Raw genomic sequence first — 21057 nt, 5'->3', positions numbered from 1 at the left:
ACACGCACATAGATCCACCGTCCGTGTGCTCTGGCAGAAAGCAAGCTGCAGCGGGGTCTGGGTACCCGGGACGCCTGGCTTCCTCCCCAGCTTGGCCTCTGCTGCATCCCTGGGGCCCACGGGGTCTCTGAGCCTGTGTCTAAGACACAGCCCTTCCCGTAGGAGTTTGTAGTCCGGGTCTTATCTGTACCTACCCAAGAAAGGACGCTTAACCTTTTTGTGGAGCAAAGTCATAAACCCCCTTGGGGATGTGCTAAAACCTATGGGACCCCAGCACGTAAATGGCAACATTCTTCCATACAGTTTCAGGGGCCTCCACGCTACAGCTCCTTGGAAGGAATGGTCTTTCAGGCTTACTTCTCAGCCACGGTGTCCTGCTCCAGAGACAAGACAGGCACTGTTTTGAAAGCAAATGAGAAATTGTACCAATCCTCATCTCTGGGAACAGAGATGAGTTTTTGTGTCATTTGGGCTTTTTTTTTTTTTTTTAATTTCCCGATGCCTGGAAAGGAGTGTCTGTGCCTTTCTGACTCCCAGGAGCAGGTTGTGAACGTCCGCAAGCCCAAGTCACGTGCACTGTGGTATAGGCTTCTACAGGGCCCCTCCTGCCCGCCAGAGCATCCCCCCTGCAGCCTGGCTAGTCCCTTAGAGCCACAAAGCCTTCCAGCTGCCACCGATCGTCCCCTCCATGGAGGCACTGCTGCTGCCGGTGTGATGGGGGGGAGGGGCAAGCTGCGCTTCACCCACACTTCCTGGCCTTCACGGTCACTCTGTCGGGGGTCCGCACCCTCTTACCCCTGGAGGGCGGAGGGGGAGACTGGCTCAGGTACTTGGGTGACCTACCCAAGGGTCACACAGCTGGTAAGGGTGACGTTAATTTTCCCTCCGTGTATGTGACAGCCCAAACCAAACATCAGAGAACCGTGCTGGGGGCGGGGGGAGCAGTGTCGTCAGGGCGTCCGTGTCCGGGGACTTGGGTCCCCGAGTCAAGCCTGGCAGCGAATCCTTGTTGAGTCAGAACTGGGACCATTGTTAATGGGCCCCGATTGTTTCCTGCACCATCTAGCCCGGTGGTCCCCAACCTTTTTGGCCCCAGGGACCGGTTTCATGGAAGGCACTTTTTCCGCGGCCGGGGTGGGGGTCGGGGGGGCTGGTGGATGGCTCAGGCGGGGATGCGAGCGGTGGGGAGCGGCAGGTGACACTTCGCTCGCTCGCCCGCCCGCCGCTCACCTCCCGCTGCGCGGCCCGGTTCCTAACAGACCGCGGCCCCGGGGGGTTGAGGACCCCTGCTCTAGACTATGAGGGGCGTGTCTTACCCCCTGCCCTGCTCAGCACCCACAACGGAGGAAGCACACCCTGGTCTCTAAGAACAGCATCGCCCCCAGTTCCTCCAGCTCCAGTGTGAGCCCCGAATCCAAGCTTGGGAGGCCCACGGGCCCAGAGTGTCCCCCGCTTCTGCCAGGCTCACTGGGGGGCTGTGGATGTGGGGGGTTTCCCTCCACTCTCAGGGTCACGTTCACCCAGCCCTTCTGACCTTCTATGATTTCTACAAGGCACTAGCGCCCGGGTGTCGGCTGGACCACCGATGGGTGGATGGCGGAGTGATGGGAAGACCTGCTTCCGATGCTTCCAGCCTAACCCTGCGCCCGAGGGGCTGGAGCAGAACCGCCTGGCTGGCATCTCTGGTCACTGCCTCCTCTGGGCCTGTGTCTGGTTGGCAGCCTTTTTGCCCGGCCCTGGTCACATGGGCTCAGCCCCCAAGGTCCCGGTGCAGCTTCCAAAGACCCAGCCCAGGTTCAGGCTCCCTGGCTGCGTCCAGGGCCTGGACAGCGTGAGTCAGATGCACTGGGAACCACCTTGGGGGGAGAGAAGGGGCCAGTCCTCCTGACCCGGGGTCCCCAGGCCCACGCCGCGGGCACAGAGCAGAGCAGAGCAGAGCAGAAGCCTCCTGGCAGAGATGCTCTCACCATCAGCTGGGAGCCGGGCACGAGTCAGCGAAGCCTGACGCCACGGCCAAAACTGGAGAGCAGCCCACCTAGTGAACCCAAACTAGGCCGTGCTCCTGGGGGGCCGGCACAGGAGCCTGGGCAGGACGACCTGCCACGCTGTCTGGGAGACGGGGGAGCGGCACGGGGAGTGGGTGAGGGGGTGGACTTGTATCTCAGGCTGGCTCGCGTGCCCTCGAGTGAGTTTCCTTGTCTGTGGGCTGGGGATGGTAAGAGCACCGACCTCTCCGTCCTGCCGAGAACCACTCACCCACTGGCCTTATTATATATCTGTGCAAGTGACCTAGGATGGTGACAGTGGTCAGGTTTATGTTATGTGTATTTTGCCACAATAAAAAGAGAAAGAGAAAAAGTAGGGTGGGGTTGAGGCCAACGGGGACCATCACACGCCGAACCATCTATCAAGTGAAAGACCTCTCAGATGATCTTGGAGGTCACTTTCAGTTCTAAAAATATCTTCTGGGTCTATGATATAGATTCCTGGGATTTAGAACCACCACCACCACCACCCCCAGCTCTCCCCTGGCTCATCTGACCATGGACAGTGCAGGATGGCTATGGAGTTAAAGAATAAAGAAGCTCACGCCTGCATCTTCTCAGAGAGCACTAGAGCGGGTTTCTTTGTGGTTCGGGCTTTAGGGGGAGGGGAGACAATGATCAAGTGAGCTTGAATGGGGGAAGGGGGCTTAACACACCCCTTCTGCCAGAGAAGCTGCAGTTTATCTGTTTTATATGTTGAGGTTCTACCAGAAAATTTACTTAAAAGAATGTCCTGCTAGAACACCAGCGCCCTCATTGTGCAGATAAAGACACTGAGGCACACAGAGGGTCAGTGACCTGCCCAAAGTGCTGGTGCATAGCAAGGGACACCCTGAATTAGATCCCCTGGGCCCTGCCCTCCCCCATCTGCTGATGCCTCTGTAAACACCACACCGTGTCCATTAGCGGACATTCCTAGCATCACTCTCTTTGCGAATCACGGAAAGGGAGGACAGCCCTCGGCGCCTGTCCCTCGCCTGGGGTCCAGGACACATGCTTTCCCCAACCAAATCCCCCTCGTGCTGAGCGCCAGCCTTCCCTGGGGGTCACGGCCAAGCAGCCCCCCGCCCCTGCACAGGGCCTCACGCATGTGTCTCCAGGTGGGTGATGAAAAGAGCAGCTCTTTCTCGATGGAAAGCGTAATCCATTCATTCAAGAAGATCGGGGAAATTATAATATAGATCCATCTCTGAGTGTGGGAAAAATTATAGACTGTGTTCTTCACTATAATTAAGCTGGTTTTAGTGGGAGCAGTAAGTACATCTGACAGCAGTGCATTGTTCTCTTTAGAGGTACTTTTGAGACCCAGTGTATCAGAATTAAAACCCTGCGGTCTCCGTTCAGAGCGGCGGTGATTTTCCTTGGTGGGTTTAGGGTCTCACGTCTCACCGTCAGCCTCTGCTGCTCCCCTAGCCCGGTCCACCCGTGCAGACCGTGGTGGCTGCCGAAGGACTGGATGAGGACGTGAGGCTTCAGACCTTGGTGGTGAAGAGAAGGGGATCTGGCGATCATTTGATTCAGGGGAACGTGGGAGACCTGGGAGAGAGTATGCGTGGTGATTTGGTCTAGTTTGGGAATCGTACACCTGAGATTGCACCCTGGCTCTGTGTGTGTCCGATCAAGGAAGAATATGCTGCTTCTAGAGGTGGACTTGGAGCGGAATTTTTTTCTTCTTTCTCAGTGGGATGTCATACAGAGAAGACTGTGACCCCTAGAGATACAATTCAGTTAGAGGCAAGGCTGAATGGCTGTGTCAGACACCTGACAGGACAGTGGCTTAAAGAACAAAATGTCTTTTTCTGTCTTGGAACGGTCCAGGGTAGGCAGGCTGTCCTGCTCCACGCGGTCCTGCAGGGATCTAGGGTCCTGCCGTCTTCTTTCTCGACCGTCCCCAGGTGCAGTGTGTGGTCCCCAGACCAGCAGAATCAGCATCCTCTGGAAGCTTGTTGGAAAAGCAAATGACCAGGGTGGGGCCCCGGGGGTGGGCCCAGAAACCTGTGTGTGTCAAAGCCTTCCAGGGGATTCTAATAGACTCTACAGTTAAAGAACCATTGCTCTGAGGGGCTGTCCTTGTCTGCCTGGTTGGAACTGGGTTTCAGGCACATCTGTGGCCCAGCTCTTGGGAGGGGGGAAGATTGTGGAGATGGGCAGGGGCAACATTTTAAGGCTCAGGCTTGGAAGTAGCATTTCTACTCACGTTCCTTTGTCAAAAACTACCACACAGCCAGATACAGCCACTTAGACGGCTGGGAAATGTAGCCCCTGGTTAGATGGCCATGTACCCAGCTCCGACTCCATTATAATGGAAGGAGGGGAGGACAGCTTTTGGTCAAACACTAGCCGTCTTGACTACCTCGTGAATCAAACTAAAGTAAGTTTCAATGCACCTCTCCTCCTCTAGAAAAAGGGGAGGTTATCTACCTACAGGTCACAATTTAGTTTGTATGTTTAAAAGGATCCATGGGGTGGGGAGTTGTCAGGTGTACCAGCCCCCATATGTCTTCCCACCCTCACTGCCCACCCTCACAGGGCTTGGGCAGCCCAACCCTGAGATACCCACCCCACCTGCCCGCCCACCCACTGTATATTGTGCTGCCCGGTCCCTGCTTGGCAACTTCCAGTAAAAGTCAGGATTTCACCCAGCTGGTCCCTTGAGAAGGAGGGCATCCAGGCTTGGCAGGGAAGGCTGGGTGGTAAGGATCCTGGCTTACTGGAAGGGAGAGAGAGAGAAGGCAGGTAAGCAGCTTGTTTAGTGAGCAGCCGTGCACACCTGCACAGACCGTGCACACCTGCTCAGTCCCAGGGCAGCCGTTCATGGGGACTCTGATGTGTGTGGCTCCCCTGGAAGCTGGGTGAGGCCCTGTCTATGTCTCACCCCCACACCCCACCCTCTGCTGAGTCCCAACAGCCTGGGCTCTGTGGACTTCCTGCTGCCACTTCTCCTTGCCTTACAGATCCTGAGCTCGCCCTGAATGGGCCACCTCTGAACCTCCATCCTTGCTATGCAAGGCTTCTCGGGAGGTGTGTCCATGCTCCAAGGACCAAACTTGGACAGGGAAGTCAACTCTGGATGGAGGTGACTTCTCTCCTCCCCTCAGAGCCTACGGAAAGCTCAGACCTGAGGGGCCTTGACCTTGACTTCCCTGACACCAGGACCTGATTTTTCGTTGTGCCAGGGGAGCCTCAGCCTCCTTGTTTATAAAATAGCGGTGATAGCGCCAGCTTCGCTGAGCTGTTGAGACAGTTAAAGACCTGGCCCCAATGAGGGGCCCACCGCTATTCACTGGCCGAAGTGACAGGGGGCTGGGGTGTTTGGACTGCCGGCCAGAATCTGGGCGAGGCGCTGGGGCTGGAGATGGCGTCTCTGTGCTCTCAAACATCTTGTCTCCATGAGTAGGAAAGCATACGTTTCTGGTGCAGAGCAGAGTGACCTGCCTCCCTCGGATCTGGCATTTGTTTATTTAATGAGCTGCTTTCAGACCCAGCGCGTGCACACGCCACCGCGATGCGATGCTGAGCGTTCTGCAGGAGGAGGGGGAGGAAGCCAGTGTGTTTTTCTGCCCTGAGATCCCACTGGGGCGGCCCTTAGGGGGCTGTGGGCTTTCCCAGCCTCAGCTGGAGAGCCATCCCTAAGGGCTGGAGCCAGCACAGGGAAAAGAGGGCACATGGGGGTCGGAGAAGGGGCTGATGCTCGTTCATTTTTCAAAGCCTGTGGTTTCTTCTGAGGTCGGACTTCTCTAGGGAGCACCTGTACGTCCAGGTGTTTCCCCCTAGTGGAACCGTCCTGGTCCCATTTGTGCCTCATTTGTATTATTTTCAGAAGGGTTTTCTACTTTGATGTACCATGTACATAGGTCTGTGTTTCTCACCTGGGGCTGGCCTTGAAAGATGAGGGGAAGAAGAGGGTGGCGTGGAGAGGACAGAGAAGGTCCGTGGGTGGCTTGGGCAGGACGTCCCAGGAGGCCTGTTGGGAGGTGCTGAGCCTGTGCTGAGCTATCCACGCGAAACGTCCTCCACACTTGCGTGCGTCGGGCCGTAGAAAGGATGGTGTAAGTTTTGCCTCTCTCCTTTTCATCACCTTTGACCCAGGTGTCCTGGGGAACTTGTGAGAAATATTTCTATAACTCTTAGAGCGTGCAGGGGCTTTCACGTGGCTCTTTGGTGCATATGTTCATCCATTCATTCATTCCTTCCCTCTCCCGTGACACCCTCGGGTCAGGTGCCGAGGGGCACGCTCAGGATACGGGCTGAGCTCAGATCTTAGCAAATGCTGTGGTTAAGGGAAGCACCTTACGCTTCTCAGTAGGGTTGGTGACCCTGGGTGTCAGAGCGTGTGGGTTGGAGAAACCTATAGTGTGTGGAGGGGATGGGGGCAGAAAGAGTCAGGTGCTCGAGAAATAATTGAATATTGTTGACACCCGATTTAAGGTAGTGGTGAAGAGCCAGGACTGAATGAACATCCAAACCGGGATATTTTTTTAAGTGAAAAGGGCACTGCAAATAATCATGCCAAGACAATAGGTGTGAACCGGGACTGTCCAGAGAAACTGGCATTGGGTGGGCAAAGTGGAGCATGTGGTCCCCCCCGAGAAGAGTCCACTTTGAAGCCAGTCTCCATGACTCTGAATCCCACCCCCTCCTTACTGACAGCCTGGCCCGGGCAGGCTCTATAACCTTTGTCTCCCTTTCCTCATCTGTCACGTGGGGTGATGCTCATGTCTGCTCATGGGGTTACTAGGAGAATTAAAAGAGGGGACCCTTCCAAAGGGCTTAGGACCATACCTGACACGTGGTACGTGATCAATAAGTATTGGCCCTTGTTATTTGTAGGCACACGATCATACACATAGAGCCTCAGGTGATGCAGAAATTATGTGCCAGCAGTAAGTCCTGCGATGGAGTTGCAACTTTGTCCATCTCAGTAAGGGAGATAGAGTCATTGCAGTTTTATAGATGAGAAAAACTGAGGCCCAAAGTCACAGAGCAACTTAGAAAACAGAAATGGGACAAGAACCCAGGTCTCTGGATGCCAAGCCCGGTCCTCCTTAAATCCTGCATAGGGGCTGAGGGGTTATGAGAAGGGAGGGAATGGGTAGGGCGACATCCTTCACTCTCTGGGCTTAATGACCTCATTAGCCCCGCTTTGATGGCAGAGACCTAGCCATGCTGTCCCATGGAGCCCCACCCACAGGCCCCCCAGGCAGCAGCCCTCCCCTGGAGCCCCTCCCCCCCCCCCACAGAAGATGCTTCTTTCACAGCATCTTGCCGTGTTGAGAACTGAGATGAGGTGCTTAATGTTCACCAAAACCCTTGCCTTTTTTCCCCTTCTTTTTTTTTCAGTAGGAATATATGTTTTAATGACATAATTAACAAAACTGGAGAGTATACACTCTTTGCAATGCACATGGAACATTCACTGAAAGAAACGGTTTTCTGGGCCATAAAGCAAGTCTCAACAAATTTCAAAGGACTGAAATTATACAGAGCATATTCTCCAGCCACAGTAGAATAAGCCAGAAAGCAACAAGAAAAACACAACTAAAACATCCTCCAAATGTTTGAAAAATCAAGCAACATACATATAATCTGGGATCAAAAAAGAAACTGCAGTGAGGATTAGAAAATACTTTGAAATGAATAGTGAAAATATGACAAATTAAAATGTGCAGAAAGCAGCCAAAGCAGTACTCAGGGGGAATACATAGCCTTAAATGCATGTATTCACTTTGAAAAAGATCATCAAGCTATACACTTAAGATCTCTGCACTTTACTATATATTTATTAAACTTCAATATTAAAAATTTAGAAAAATAGGAAATCATCCGATTTAAAAATTCACACTAAAATACAACAAATGAGTGATAACATTCAACTATATCTACCTTTTAAGAAAAAGGTATAGAAAAAAATGATTTTTGCCACACTTTCAAGTGAAATGCCAGTACAAACTGGAAAATTTCAGATGACCGATGTAGGAGAGTTTAGAAGACTTTCAAATGAAACTTAGACCAACCCATCTAGCAGAAGGTTATACAAAAAGTGCATTTTAGAGACACATTTGGGTGAAACAGAACTTAGAAAGGGAGGTATTGATGAATGATAAAAAGAAAGAAGACTAGGAAAAATAATGTCCAAATATATATTTTACAGTTTTATACTTAAACATGGTAAATAGACACCTACATGGTGTCAACTGCACTATTTCTAGGATAAGCCTTGGTAGAGGTCCCCTTCAGCTCTCAGTTGCCTTCTGATGTATAACCTCTAATTGATTTCCCTGTAATTCTATAGAGAGCATAATTCTTTATCATTCTTACCTTGCCTTCTTCCACGACTGGTTAGTTGATAGGTTCTCATGATTTTGAGGCTTATCTCAAGATTAGCCTTAGTTAAATATTATTAATATTTGTATCCACCCTTCTTTTAAAATGACTGTCCTGTCTGAACCAATCTACTTTGTTAAAGTAAGGTCTTGATCTTCTGCAGTTGAATTCTTCCTGGTCACCTGGGGACAAGGTCTCCTGTCATGGCCATCTAAGTGGAGACCACTAGTAGGCAAGTGGGCTTAGATACAGAGGCCTTGAGACTGTATCCCCAACGATCGGATACATGGCCTCTGGCTGATGTATTCTATAGAGTTACCCACACCTTGTTCTTCATTCAAGGACCTCTTGGGGGTTGGTTGTAATAAAGCCTTTACCCTGGCATGGCACTGAGGCTGTAAAAACCAATACACACAGTTCTTGCAAATTCTTCAGCCCATTGATCCTCACAACCAACCTGCAAGGGAGGCAAAGTTGGACCCGCATCAGCTCCATTTCACAAAGGAGGAAGCTGAGGCCCAGAGGTCCTGTGACTTGCCCAGGGTCACGCTGCTGTAGGTGACAGCTGGTATTCACACCAGGATCTTCTGACCCACTGACTAGAACTGTTTTTGTTTGTTCGCTCATTCTTGCCATAAGCACTGGGGAAGCCCTCATTTCATGGGTCAGACTGAGATTTTTTTAAAAAGGACCCAGGAAAAACAGCAGAGGGTGATACTCGCCTACAGGCAGAACCTCCAAAGACTCTGTGTATGTATAAATGTAGAGAGTCAGAAGGCAGCGAAACCACCTGCCTCAGGTTCTGAGCACAGCCCTGACTAATTCACTGAATGCACGTTGGCACCTGCAAATGAAGCAAAAAATGGTCCCGTACTTAGGAAAACATGTGTCTCTGGGGATAAAGACTAAGTTCTTGGTGCTGGGGTTTTAATTCAAGTTTCACCTCCAGCACCATCCACATGACACTATAGTCAGCAGTTGAACCTAAGCTTGGTCCAAAAGAGTTACCTGCATCCCTTACCTGCACACAGTAAATACGATGATGTAACAGAGCAAGCCAGTGGTCACCCAGAGCCCCCAGACCAGCCCCTGTCTCACTGTAGCGCTAGCAGCTGACCTTGGCCTCGAGGTCAAGGAGATGGAGGACCAGGGAGAAAGGCATGGTCCCCCCAGAGGGTCCCCAAGCATTTGGTATCTTGGTAGTGACGGCCGCCATGGCACTTCTGACCCAGGATCCTGCCAGGGTCAGAGAACACTGGCCCCGCCGCCTCCTGCAGCCCCTGGCTGGGGTCTCTGCCCAGGGAAAGACCCCCTCATTCAGCTTCAACCAGAGGCCACCAAGCTGGAAGCAGTTACAAGAGGCCAAAACTAGAACTGCCCAGAGACAAGTGAACATGTGCTCCCACTCTCACATCTCTCTCCACTTTCTAGTTCTGTGCCTCGGTTTCCTCTCCTGTAAAAGGGGTAATAATCTTCCCGTGGGGTCGTTTTCAGTATTAAATCAATTGATGCACATACAGCACTTAGTTCAGTGCCTACCACCTAGTTAGCGTTTAGCAAATGTTGATATGATGATGATGACGTCAGCCAATCAAAATCCTGTTGGTGGCCATGGAGACAGGAGGCCAGCTCCCTGTCCTGCCTCTAATCTACAGTGTGACTTTGGCCCCAGTGTGTCACCCCGACCCCGCCCCCAGAGCCCGGCTTCCTCGGTTCTCAAAGGGGCCGAGCCAGGCATGCTTCCCCTTCAGCTGTCCCATTCAGAGGCCCGAGGAAGCCTCACTTCTCTGACCCCTGCAGAGGGGCTCTCCACCCACCAGGAATAGGGTCTCAGGCACGTGGAAATTAAACAGAGGGGCAAGAGGGCAAAGAAGGGCCACACATGCGGGGATTGCAACCAGGGTTCATTTGAAGCCTAAATTCAGTTACACGTTAAACCACTTAGGCTGTTTTTTCCTTTCCACCTCTTCGACCATCACACAGGCCTGGCCTCTTGTTGACCAAGAACCCAGAGGAGGAAAGTGGCACTTATTTAACTGAGGGGGAGGGTGGAGCTGGTTTTTCCACAGCAAATATACTGGCTTTGTTTTTATTTTAGAAACACCAAGCTCCCCGCTCCACCCCCGAGTATGGGGCAGTCCTCCCTTAGGGAACGAAGAGGCAGGGCACCCTCAACCTGAGCTTGTGCTAACGGGAGCAGGCAGAGAATAAGAGGTTGGTGAGAGCCCAGGAGTAGAGAGCGTGTGGGGAGGGAAAAGTCACACCGAGTGCGGCCAGCAGGATTGACCCCTGACCCCTGACCTGACTTTCTAGACTTTTCTGCAGCCGCAGCGTCCAGCCTCTGCTCGTGCTGTCCCCTCTGGCTGAGCAGCCTCCCCACGCACAAACCCTGCCTGTCCTCAGGACCAGGTTTAATGCCCCCGCTCCGCCCCCGTCGCAATCTGGCAGGATCCATGTGCCACTTCCTCTGGGCCACTGGCGGGGTCCGGAGGTAATGTGTGTGCCTGCCCACCGCCCCCACGGCTGCTGTCAGCTCCTTAAGGGCGCACTCCAGGGGTTCTAAGTACAGCTCCTGGCACACCGTGGGGACTCGACGCGTGTCTGTTGAGTGAGCGAAGGATGCAGCTGGCCCAGGGGCCGGCAGAGCCTCACATCTATACGCTCAGGTCCCAGGCACCCGCCTTCCCTCTGCTGCCCTCACCCAGCGCCCAGCGTGGTCCACTCTGCTCTGGTCTCTCCCTCTGGCTGAGCCCTGCCCTGCCCACCGGGACTTCGGCACATCCGGCCAGCCAACGGGCTTCTGCCTACGTGTCCCTCATCTTCTCTGCACTTTGAGAGTCATTCTCTCTGGGGCGGAGTGGGGCGGCGACAAGCCGTAGAAGAGACGGTGACCCCCAGGTCTCAGGGCCCATAATTTTACATATCCGGCCCGACGCGGTCCCCAGATCCATCGCTTCACCGTCAAGGCTTTTGAGGCAGCCTTTCTGAGATGTCCTACAGCACAGGCCCCCAGGCCTGCTGGCTCTCCCTGAATCCCAGCTTTGTTCTGCAGTCAGAGCCTTGGCCTGGAGACCCGGCGCCCTGAGGCTGTCCGGGAAATCTGCGTCCTAAATGTGGACTTTGTGTGAGAGGATGCACCCACCCTGGGGCTCCGCCCCACCCGCTCAGTTACGTCTGTTCAGATGCAAAGGGTAATTACACTGTGCGGGCCATGGACTTGGAGAACTGAAAGGGGCTTCGGAGAACGCTGGCTCGGAGTGTGGTCCCCAGACCAGTGGCAGCATCTGGGAGTCGGGTGACCACCCCCCTACTTCACCCAGGGTGGTCCCGGTTCAGCCCTGAAAGTCCAGCATTCCGAGAAATCCCTCAGTCCTGGGCAAATCAGATAGCTGGTTGTCCTGCCCGGGAGTCTGTTCTCCAGGGTCCCACCCCAGTCCTAATGAATCGGACACCCTGGGCTGAGCTACCCGTGCCAACCAGCCCTCCAGATTCTGATGCTCCTGCGAACCGCTGCCCCGCCCCACGGATGGGAAAGCAGACACCCAGGGGAGGGGAGCTGCTTGCCCGAGCCCGGGAGACAGTGAAGGGACGGAGCCAGGAAGTGTCCAAAGTCAATCAGTCAGCCTGTTCACAGCAAAAAAAGGTACTAATAAGGACCAAACAAACTGCTACGGTCAGTGGGCAGTGGGGTCCGGCACGGAAGGTGGGATGGCCGCCTCCAGGTAGGGTGGGATCCTGCTGAGCCCAGAGCACCTGGGGAAGCAACAAGGGGCTGAGGTTCCAGATTCAGGGGCGGGCCCGGGGAGGGGCGGGGGGGGGCAGCAGGCCAGTTACAAGGCCAAAGAAGAGACGTCCTTGGCTGAAATGGGGCTCATGACACTCCTCAGAGCTCGGGGAAAATGGTCCTGGAGGATGATCCGAAGCCCTGGTTCCTCCGGTCCCTTGGTGCGGGAGATGTGGGTGGGGGGGAGATAAGGCCAGTCAGGCAGCTTGGGTTTGCTTTCCCCTCTCCAGGGGCTGCTGTGGCCATTCCCTCCCTCCTACCGCCACCCCCTCCGCCCCTCCCCTGATGAGATGCTCGTAATCACAGGGAAGGGCTGAGGAAAACTGGGGTGAAAGAAGGGCCAGGGGAGGAGAATACATTAGGACAGCTGCCTGCCAGGCCCCAGCTGGAACCACTTGGGAGAAACGGGCTCTTCTCCGCCCCCCTTCAGCCCGTCCACCCATCCCCAGTCACTAGGCAGGAGGGTTTAGTGGTGGCTGAGAATCTTTCCCAGTGAAATGAGCATGCAAATCTCCCTTCTTTACAATGCAAAGACACTTCTCAACCTCAGCTAGGCCTTCTAGCTGCTTCCCTCGCCTTCTCGTTTGAAAATATCTACCTTGGGTCTCCAGCCACCGCCCCCCACCCCGACTCCTGGATTCCTGACCCGAGTCCACCTCCGCTGTTGCTGCTCTGGGAAAGGTGAGCCCTGCTGCGTTCTGTGATTGGCTGTCTCGGCAGCACGTGGTGCTGTGGCCGACCCCGCACTCGCCTGTTCTCCTCCGGCCCGCTCCCATGCACGTCAGTCTCCCCAAGGCTGATGAGGTCTTTCCCGCTCCTCCTCCTAGCTGTACACGTGGCCTGCCTGTCCGTGTCTGTCCCCTGCTCTCCATCCCGCTGCCCGGGCCTGGTTCAGACCCCACTGTCTCTTTCTTGGACATCCGCACCAACTGTACCAACTGCTTAACTGGTCCCCAAGCACCCAGTTGGCCCCAGCCCCGTTCTGCCCCTGCCAGGGAACTCTTTCTGAAATGCAGGTCTCATCAAGGGACTGCCTCGCTGCGTGCTCTCCTGTGGTCCTCATCACTTTAGGACATGAGTCCAAGTTCTGGGGCTTAGCTGCTCGTGATCTGACCCCTCCCTACCTGTACACTTCTCACCCCTCCATTTTAAAACCTGCATCAGTTGGCCCCAAAGTGGAGACAGACTATCTACTTAGAATTCCTCTTCCTAATTATTTTCATCTTAAAAAAAAAAGCAAAATTAAGCTTTGATGATGTTTGCCATATAGATCTATAATAGTACATGAATAAAATTTATAAATAAACATACATATTTATGGAGTGTGCTCAAAACATTTTAGTGATGGAGTGTACAGTTAAAAGAGCTTGGTGGCCACTGCCCAACATCACCACCTGTCTTACTGCCCCATCCTCAGTGCCCCTGTTCGCATGCTCTGGCAGATCTTTGTACCCACCACTCCATCTACCACATCAGGGTGAAGTTAGCTATGGGTAATAGAATATTCAACCATGTACCTTAAAGAAGCTACAAGTTTTTTTGTTCTCTCATATAAACTAAGCCTGCAGGTGAGCAACCCATGGATGGTGCGGCAACTCCAAAATCATCTGAGATCCAGGCTCTTTGAACTCATTGCTCTATACTTTTCAAATCATGCTTTCCAGCTCATGCCTCAAAATGGCTGCTCGAGCTCCAGCCATTACATCAGCATTCCAACCAACTAGAAGAAGAAAGGGGTGCAGAGAGACATGCCTCTCCTCACTTTAAGGATATTTCTGATTATTAGAGATAAAGAATGACATTTACTAATGATAAAGAGATCCACCAGGATGATATCACAACTCCAAATCTATATGTACTACCTAAAATAGCTGCAAAATACATGCAGCAAAAATGAACAGAGTTAACCAACAGTATAGCACAGGGAACTATACTCCATATCTTGTAATAGCCTGTAATGGAAAAGAATCTGAAAAAGAATATATAACTGAATCACTTAGCTATACACCTGAAACTAACGCAACATTGTAAATCAACTGTATTTCAATAAAAATTTTTTTAAAAGAAAAAAATGAACAGAGTTAAAGGATGGATATACAAATTCATGGTCCCAGTGGGAGTCTGATATACTTTTTTTTCAATATAGGCAGTAGAACAAGCAGACATGAAATCAGCGAGGATGTCACTGTGAAAAGTGCAGTTACCAAATTTAACCTGATTGACGCCCATAGAACTCTGCCCCCTACAGTGACAGGATTCACCTTCTCAAACGCACACGAAACATACACCCAAAGATGATACCTTAAGTTGCATACACTGCTTCTGCTTCCATGCCTTTTGCGAGCAGTTAATCCTGGCTGTACCCAGTAGGAAGAGAGGCTGGGAAGTGTCGTCTGCTCCAGGGGGCCAAGTACCCAACTAAAATGGGGGATTCCTGTCCTAATCTAGAGGGGAGAACAGGTATTAAGGAAGTCAGCAACCTCGGTCCTCCTTGCTCCCTTCCCTGGCAGCTCTGGTCCTGAGAGCACTGCATGGTGGGTAAGAGCTTGGGCTGAGTCAGAAGCTCCTCGTTCTGTTCGGGCTTTGCCACTTACTTGCTCTGTGACTTGGGCAGCTTATTTAACCTGTCGGAGCTTCAGTTTCCTTATCTTGCAAAAGGAATGGGAATAACCCTACTTCATAGGGCTGTTGGGAAGCTGGAACAAGATCACCCATGTAAAGCACTTAATCCTGGGCTTGGCACGTAATAAGTGCTCAGTAAGTGTTAGCTGCACAGAGAAATTAAGTAACTTGCCCAAGGTCACACAGCTGGGAAATGACAAGGCTAGGTTTCACATCCAGGCATCTGGCTCCAAGCTGGTTCTGACACTTCTTTGGGGGCCTCTGCCAACCCAAGCGTAGGGCCCCACGTATGGTAGGGTCCTATGTAAGGAGCACAGAACAGGGGGTTAGGAAACCATTAGCCATGTGACTTGAGAGAGGTCATTTGAAAATGAGTCTTAACTCAGGCATGTATTAATTTTCTCATTCCTTCTGCAGAAGGTTGGATTAAGTGAGTCCAGAGGCTTTTGCTGACCCTGACATTCCACAGCACCGGGGGCTTCTGTCTTCTCTACCCCTCAGGGCTGAAACTTTACCATTAGAAATATGTTTCTTTTGTTTAATCCTGTCATCTGCCTGAACTCTTTTAAAAATACAGTTTCCTTTAGAGGGTCCTGACCCCTTGGTTTGCAGGTCTAGAGAAGGTTCTGGTGCATGAGTCCAGTGGGCCCCGGCTGGGAGGGGAGGGCCAGGCAAAGGGAGAAGAGAATGCAGACAGGAGGCGCTGGGCCCCAAACAAACGGTCAGTTTACCAATGGCCCCGGTGGCCCAGAGGGTCCCTCGTCAGGACCTTGTGCACAATGACCGTGTAATAGCTCCCGGTCCAGTCACCTGGCCGACCCCATCTAGCACCGCTTTTTACACTTTTTTTATAGGGCTTTCTTTTTTCTCCTTCTGTATTTTTTCCACCACCCTACCTCTCAGACTAAATCGGAGAAAAATGGGTTTTGTCTTTTTTTACCAAGAAGACAAAGTCTTAAATTACCTTCTTCAAGGTCTGCAAATAGAAATCCCAAATAAGACAGCCACCTCTTCTTTTCTGTCTTCCTCCCGCCCTGTCTCAGGAGCCCATGAGCTTGAAATAAAACTCAGCACGGTGGCTCCAGGGGAAGTAATCTGGGCCCGGCCGGCACCAGCCGCGGAGAGGGGGCAGGGCAGTGGCGGGAGGGCCCGAGCAGACACTGGTGGGAATGGAGGAGAGGGAGATGGAGGTGGGCAGAACCAAGGCCTGCTTGCTCTGGGTCTGGAATAAAAGAGGGCCCCCTAAAGGGGACGGTTCCTCAAGGAGCAGCTACGCTCTGAGCGTCAGAGCGTGTGTGGGGGGGAGCCCAGGGAATGAGAAGCCCGAGGAGAGACCTCGGAGGCTGCTTTGGGATTTAGATGCAAACAGGATCACCGGGCACGTGAACCCCCATCTTCTCATCCCACTGACGCCACGGTTCCCAGAGAGCCCACCAGCAGGCATCGGGACAAGGAGAAGGAGCATTGTTCTGGGGCAAAGACTAGGAATTCTAGGGCTGGCGCTCTGGGTTCTAACCCCTGCCCCATGTAATAATAATAGCCAACCGTATAGAGCACTTACTCCGTGCCAGGGACCGTGGTCAACACCTCACGTAGATCATCGCATTTCATCTGCAAGACAACCCTGCCACGTGGGCATCATTATTCTCTCCAGTACAGATGAGGACACGGAGGACGAGAGGTTACGTAACTACCCACATTCTCACATACCTTGTGACAGATCAGGGTTTAAACCCAGGGAGCCAGACTCCAGATCTTGTCATCCTACTGCCAAACCACTCGGTCTACCGACCTGCTTCCTCCTTTGGAAAGTCAAGGTGCTGGGGACAGGCGGGGTGGCCTGGGGATCGTCGAGGTCCTTTCCAGCACAGATGCTCTGATTTGGGGCTCATGCCTCACCTACACATGCAGAGGTCCTGTTCAAATGATACAGGATTCCACCGCAAGGCAGGCACGCCGAGTGTGTGTGTGTGTGTGTGTGTGTGTGTGCAGGACAGGTGAACTTGTGTCCTGCCACCCTGCTAAGACAGGGGAGAGAATAAGAACACAATAGCACAGTGCAAAGTCTGTAGGAAGACTTGCAGGTTAGTCCTGCATCAGAAGGGCCAAACCAAGATCCACAGGGCTAGAAAATTCTGTGTGGTTCACCTCCATTGTGTGTCCAATGACCTTGGTGTTTCCCTGCTCTTTGCTTGGGGCTGCACACCCCCAGTCTGAGAGTCCCTGGCCAGACAGGCTAGGACAGCCTTTGAAGGGAACCTCGCCTGGCTCTGGGTGGGCGAGGCCGTCTCCATGGACCCCTGGCCACACGTGTGTCTTCTTTGCAGGCCCAGCAACCATGGCCCATTACAAGGTCGAGCAGGACGACTGGCTGACCGTCTACTTGAAGTATTTACTCGCCGTCTTTAACTTCTTCTTCTGGGTAAGTGAACCCGGCACGCGCCACCTGCTTCTCCAGCACCGCGTGAGTCAAGCCGTCTTTGCTTTTTGTGAGTCATCGCTCTGGAGCTGATTTTTTCCAAATCAAAGACCCCCCGTGGGCAAAGTCTGCCTACTTGAAAGCAAATGTGTACATTTGCTACTGAGGGGGAACAGAAGACCCGGCTTGCAGGCTGGCGTGGAGTCCGTACCGCCCAGCATCCGGGCATCGCAATGAGCTTGCGTCCTGGCCTCGGTTCCGCGAGGTCTGGCTCTTCCTCCCCCGCTAACTGGCGGCTCCAGTGCCTGGTGGGAAATGTGACGGCCTCAAATAACTGCTTGTTTTCCTCCGAAGCCCATTTGCCTTTCATGATTCACATTCTCCAGGCCCGAGGCAGAGAAGCATAAGTCCTGGGGGGCCCAGGGCTGCCTCTGTGCATCGGGAATGGTCTCTGTAGCGACTCCCCCCCGGGGAAACCACCCGGGCTAGGTCATCCAGGAAGAAAGGAGTCTGTCCACGTGAGGCAATTATCCAGATAATTGGTAGCAGAATACCATCAGGTCCCGAAAGAGCCAGACACTGGAATGAGTCTGGAGAGGCAGAAGAGGGCTAACGGTGCAGGCGCTGCCGTCAGCAGACAGGCTCTGCTGTAGGCAACTCACCTACGCTGGCTGAGCCTGTGTCCCCAGTTAAACGAAAGCTATTTGGCAATGACCAACCCGCTTTTTTGCCTAATATAACTTCCTTGTTCCCATCCCTTCTGCCTAGAAAAGTCTTTCGTTTTGTATGGCTCTCGGAGCTCCCTCGCATCTGCTAGATGGGATGCTGCCTGATTCAAATCGAGTTTTGTTCAGATCAACTTAACATTTTTAATGTGCCTCAGTTTATCTTTTATTTTTAAACTTTATTTATTTATTTATTTATTTATTTATTTATTTATTTATTTATTTATTTATTTATTTATTTATGGCTGCGTTGGGTCTTCGTTGCTGCGCGCGGGCTTTCTCTAGTTGCGGCGAGTGGGGGCTGCTCTTTGTTGCGGTGCGCGGGCTTCTCATCCTGGTGGCTTCTCTTGTTGTGGAGCATGGGCTGTTGGTGCGCGGGCTCAGTAGTTGTGGCTCGCGGGCTCTAGAGCGCAGGCCCAGTAGTTGTGGCGCACGGGCTTAGTCGCTCCGCGGCATGTGGGATCTTCCCGGACCAGGGCTCGAACCCGTGTCCCCTGAACTGGCAGGTGGATTCTTAACCACTGCGACACCAGGGAGGTCCCTCAGTTTATCTGTTAATAGTGTATTTCACAGATGCCCTGAAATGGTGTATGTGAAGTGCTTAATTCCGTCTCTGCACACAGAAGGCATTCAATAAATGCAGTATTTTGGATATATTAGATGTAGAAGGCCCGAAAATGCCACCAGATCAACCTGCTGGTAAGGCAGGGCTGAGTTTCCTTGTTGCCATGGCAAAGGATGCACTCCCAGAAGCCTCTCAGAAAGGCGGAGGCAAAGATGGGCTATGTTTGCCTTTTCAGAGTCTTCCTGTAAGATTAATGAAATTGCTTAATACTGGGAAGGATCATGGTGTAGTAGTTAAGGATTGGCACACACAGCAAGGCAAGGGTTTAGAAGAGTCTTGGAGAGGAGACATATAATGCTATCTATTCAGAAGTTAAACAATCTGATGTTTGCTTAAGTGCTTTTTGCAAAGTTCCTGAAACGAACAATGAACTTGTTTTATTTGCAACTTTTCTCTTCCTGGGCAAGTGTTTCCTGGAATAGGAAAGTTGTGTAGATGAAGACAGTGGAATAATAAAACCACAGTGATATGATCAGGTCATTGTGTGGGCGTAGATAGTTTCGATTCTCAGAGAGAAATCCAGCGGGGTGTTCAAGATTCTCGCTGAGCGAGGATTTTTTAAAAATACAGTAAGTCCCCTACATACGAACGAGTTCCGTTCCGAGAGCGCATTCATAAGTCCAGTTTGTTTGTAAGTCCAACAGAGTTAGCCTAGGTACCCAACACAATCGGCTATATAGTGCTGTACTGTGATAGGTTTATAGTACTTTTCACACAACTAATACATAAAAACAAATAAACCCAAAAATTAAAACATTTTTAATCTTACAGTACATTCCCTTGAAAGATACAGTAGTCCAGCACAACAGCTGGCACACGGGGGCTGGCATCGAGTGAACAGGCAGGAAGAGTTACTGACTGGAGGAGGGGGAGGAGGTGGAAGATGGTAGAGCTGAAGGATCGTCAGCAATAAGAGACGGAGGGCAAGCTGCAATTTCACTCACGCATGACGTTGATGGTCCTTGCTGGAACCAGATGCACGTTTGCATCTTTGAAAGCTTGCACCTTGAAGGTTTGTACGTAGGGGACTTACTGTAATAAGTGTGCTTTTCCCACTCATAAAGTTTTATGTATCCACTAATAATCGATAAAATACTAAAAAATATAAGTAAGAAAAAAAATGGCCCATATCTCAGGGTATTAGGCTCCTAGGGTGCTGTAACAAAGGAGCATAAATTGAGTTGCTTAAGACAACAGAAATGTATTGTCTCACAGCTCTGGAGGCCAAAATCAAGTCCGAAACAAGTGTCAGCAGGGCCGTGCTCCCTCTGAGACTCTAGGTAGGACCTTCCTTGCCTCTTGCAAGTGCCTGGTGGTGGCAGGCATCGTGGAGTCCTTGGCTTTCGACTGCGCCTTTCCAGTCTCTGCCTCTGTCATCACATGCTGTCCTTCCTGTGTGTCTCCATCCTTACACAGCATTTTCTTCTTCTTGTAAGGACCCACTCATATATAGGATTAGGGCCCATCCTAATGACTTTACCCTAATTAATTACATCTGCAAAGATCTTATTTCCAAATAAGGTCACATTCACAGGTACTGGGTTTAGGACTTTAACAAATCTTCTTGGGGACACAATTCAACCCGTAATACTGTCTACCCAGAAATGACCACTGTGGACATTCCTTCCAGACTTTGCCCTGATCAGGACAACAGATGGTGGTGACCTGCATTGCGGGGGTGACAGCGAGCATTGAAATACCTGGGGAGAGTCAAGGGATTTAGGAAGCAAAATTGACAAGATTTGGTCATTAATCAGATGCGGTCGAGAGGGCAGAGGTGTCTGGAATATGTCAGTCCATCCCCGCAGCGGGAGCCCAGGAAGGCAAGCAGCGTGGGGTCAGATGGCGAGGTCAGACGTCGGCGTGGTGCGTTTGAGTTGCCAGGAGACCATCTGAGCAGAGATGCCCGGTGAGAGAAGTCAGCTCAGGGGTCTGGGTCTCAGATGGGCATCGTCTCCACCCCCATGGTGGCTGCAGCCACGGGATTGGGTGAGAACCCCAGGGAGAGCATGGGGGCTGAGAAGTCAGGCAAGAGAGAGACGTGGGAGTCCCAGATATCAGGGGTGCGTCCAGGGTCCACAGTGTCCCCGTTTGCCCTGTCTAAACCAGGAGAGACCGGCGCGCTGGACCGAGTGGTCACCCCGGGGGTGGGGTGGGGAGAGCAGGCAGAGCCAAGGGGGGAACCAGGAAGACAGTGTCCCAGAAGCAGGAGATGGGGGAGTCGAGCGTGTTAAAGGGAGAGGACACACCACGCATCTTAAGGCCCGGCGGTGGCCGCACAGAGGTCAGTGGAGGCCATGGTGGGAGCGCTCTCAGGAGAGTAGTGGGCAGGGGGGTCGAGGGAGAGGGCGCTCAGTGTAGACAACACCCGCCGGGCACCCGGAGCAGAGGAGGCTTATCGTGAGTTGCTCAGCCCAAGGCCCTGACCGTGCACGGGGGCCTGGGAGGGGGAGCGGGCGGCAGGCGTGGTGACCACCCGTGGGGTCCCTTCCACCTGAGCGGACCTGGGGTCT

At 52.4% G+C, this 21057-nt stretch overlaps 1 protein-coding gene across 6 annotated transcripts in view; it reads left to right on the top strand.

Moving 5' to 3' along the window:
- The window catches only part of TSPAN11 (tetraspanin 11), a 64577-nt gene that overhangs the window by 10046 nt on the left and 33474 nt on the right, over positions 1-21057 (top strand). For all 6 annotated transcript variants that reach the window (XM_036866948.1, XM_036866951.1, XM_036866949.1 and 3 more), the window contains exon 3: positions 17103-17197. In XM_036866948.1, the coding sequence (XP_036722843.1) occupies positions 17103-17197 (95 nt within the window). The remainder of the gene's footprint in view (positions 1-17102; positions 17198-21057) is intronic.

The sequence above is a fragment of the Balaenoptera musculus genome, chromosome 10 (genome assembly GCF_009873245.2).
Source record: "Balaenoptera musculus isolate JJ_BM4_2016_0621 chromosome 10, mBalMus1.pri.v3, whole genome shotgun sequence".
Classification (NCBI taxonomy): Eukaryota; Metazoa; Chordata; class Mammalia; order Artiodactyla; family Balaenopteridae; genus Balaenoptera; species Balaenoptera musculus.
Note: the sequence above shows the minus strand (reverse complement) of the source record. Positions and strands in the feature narration are given on the sequence as shown.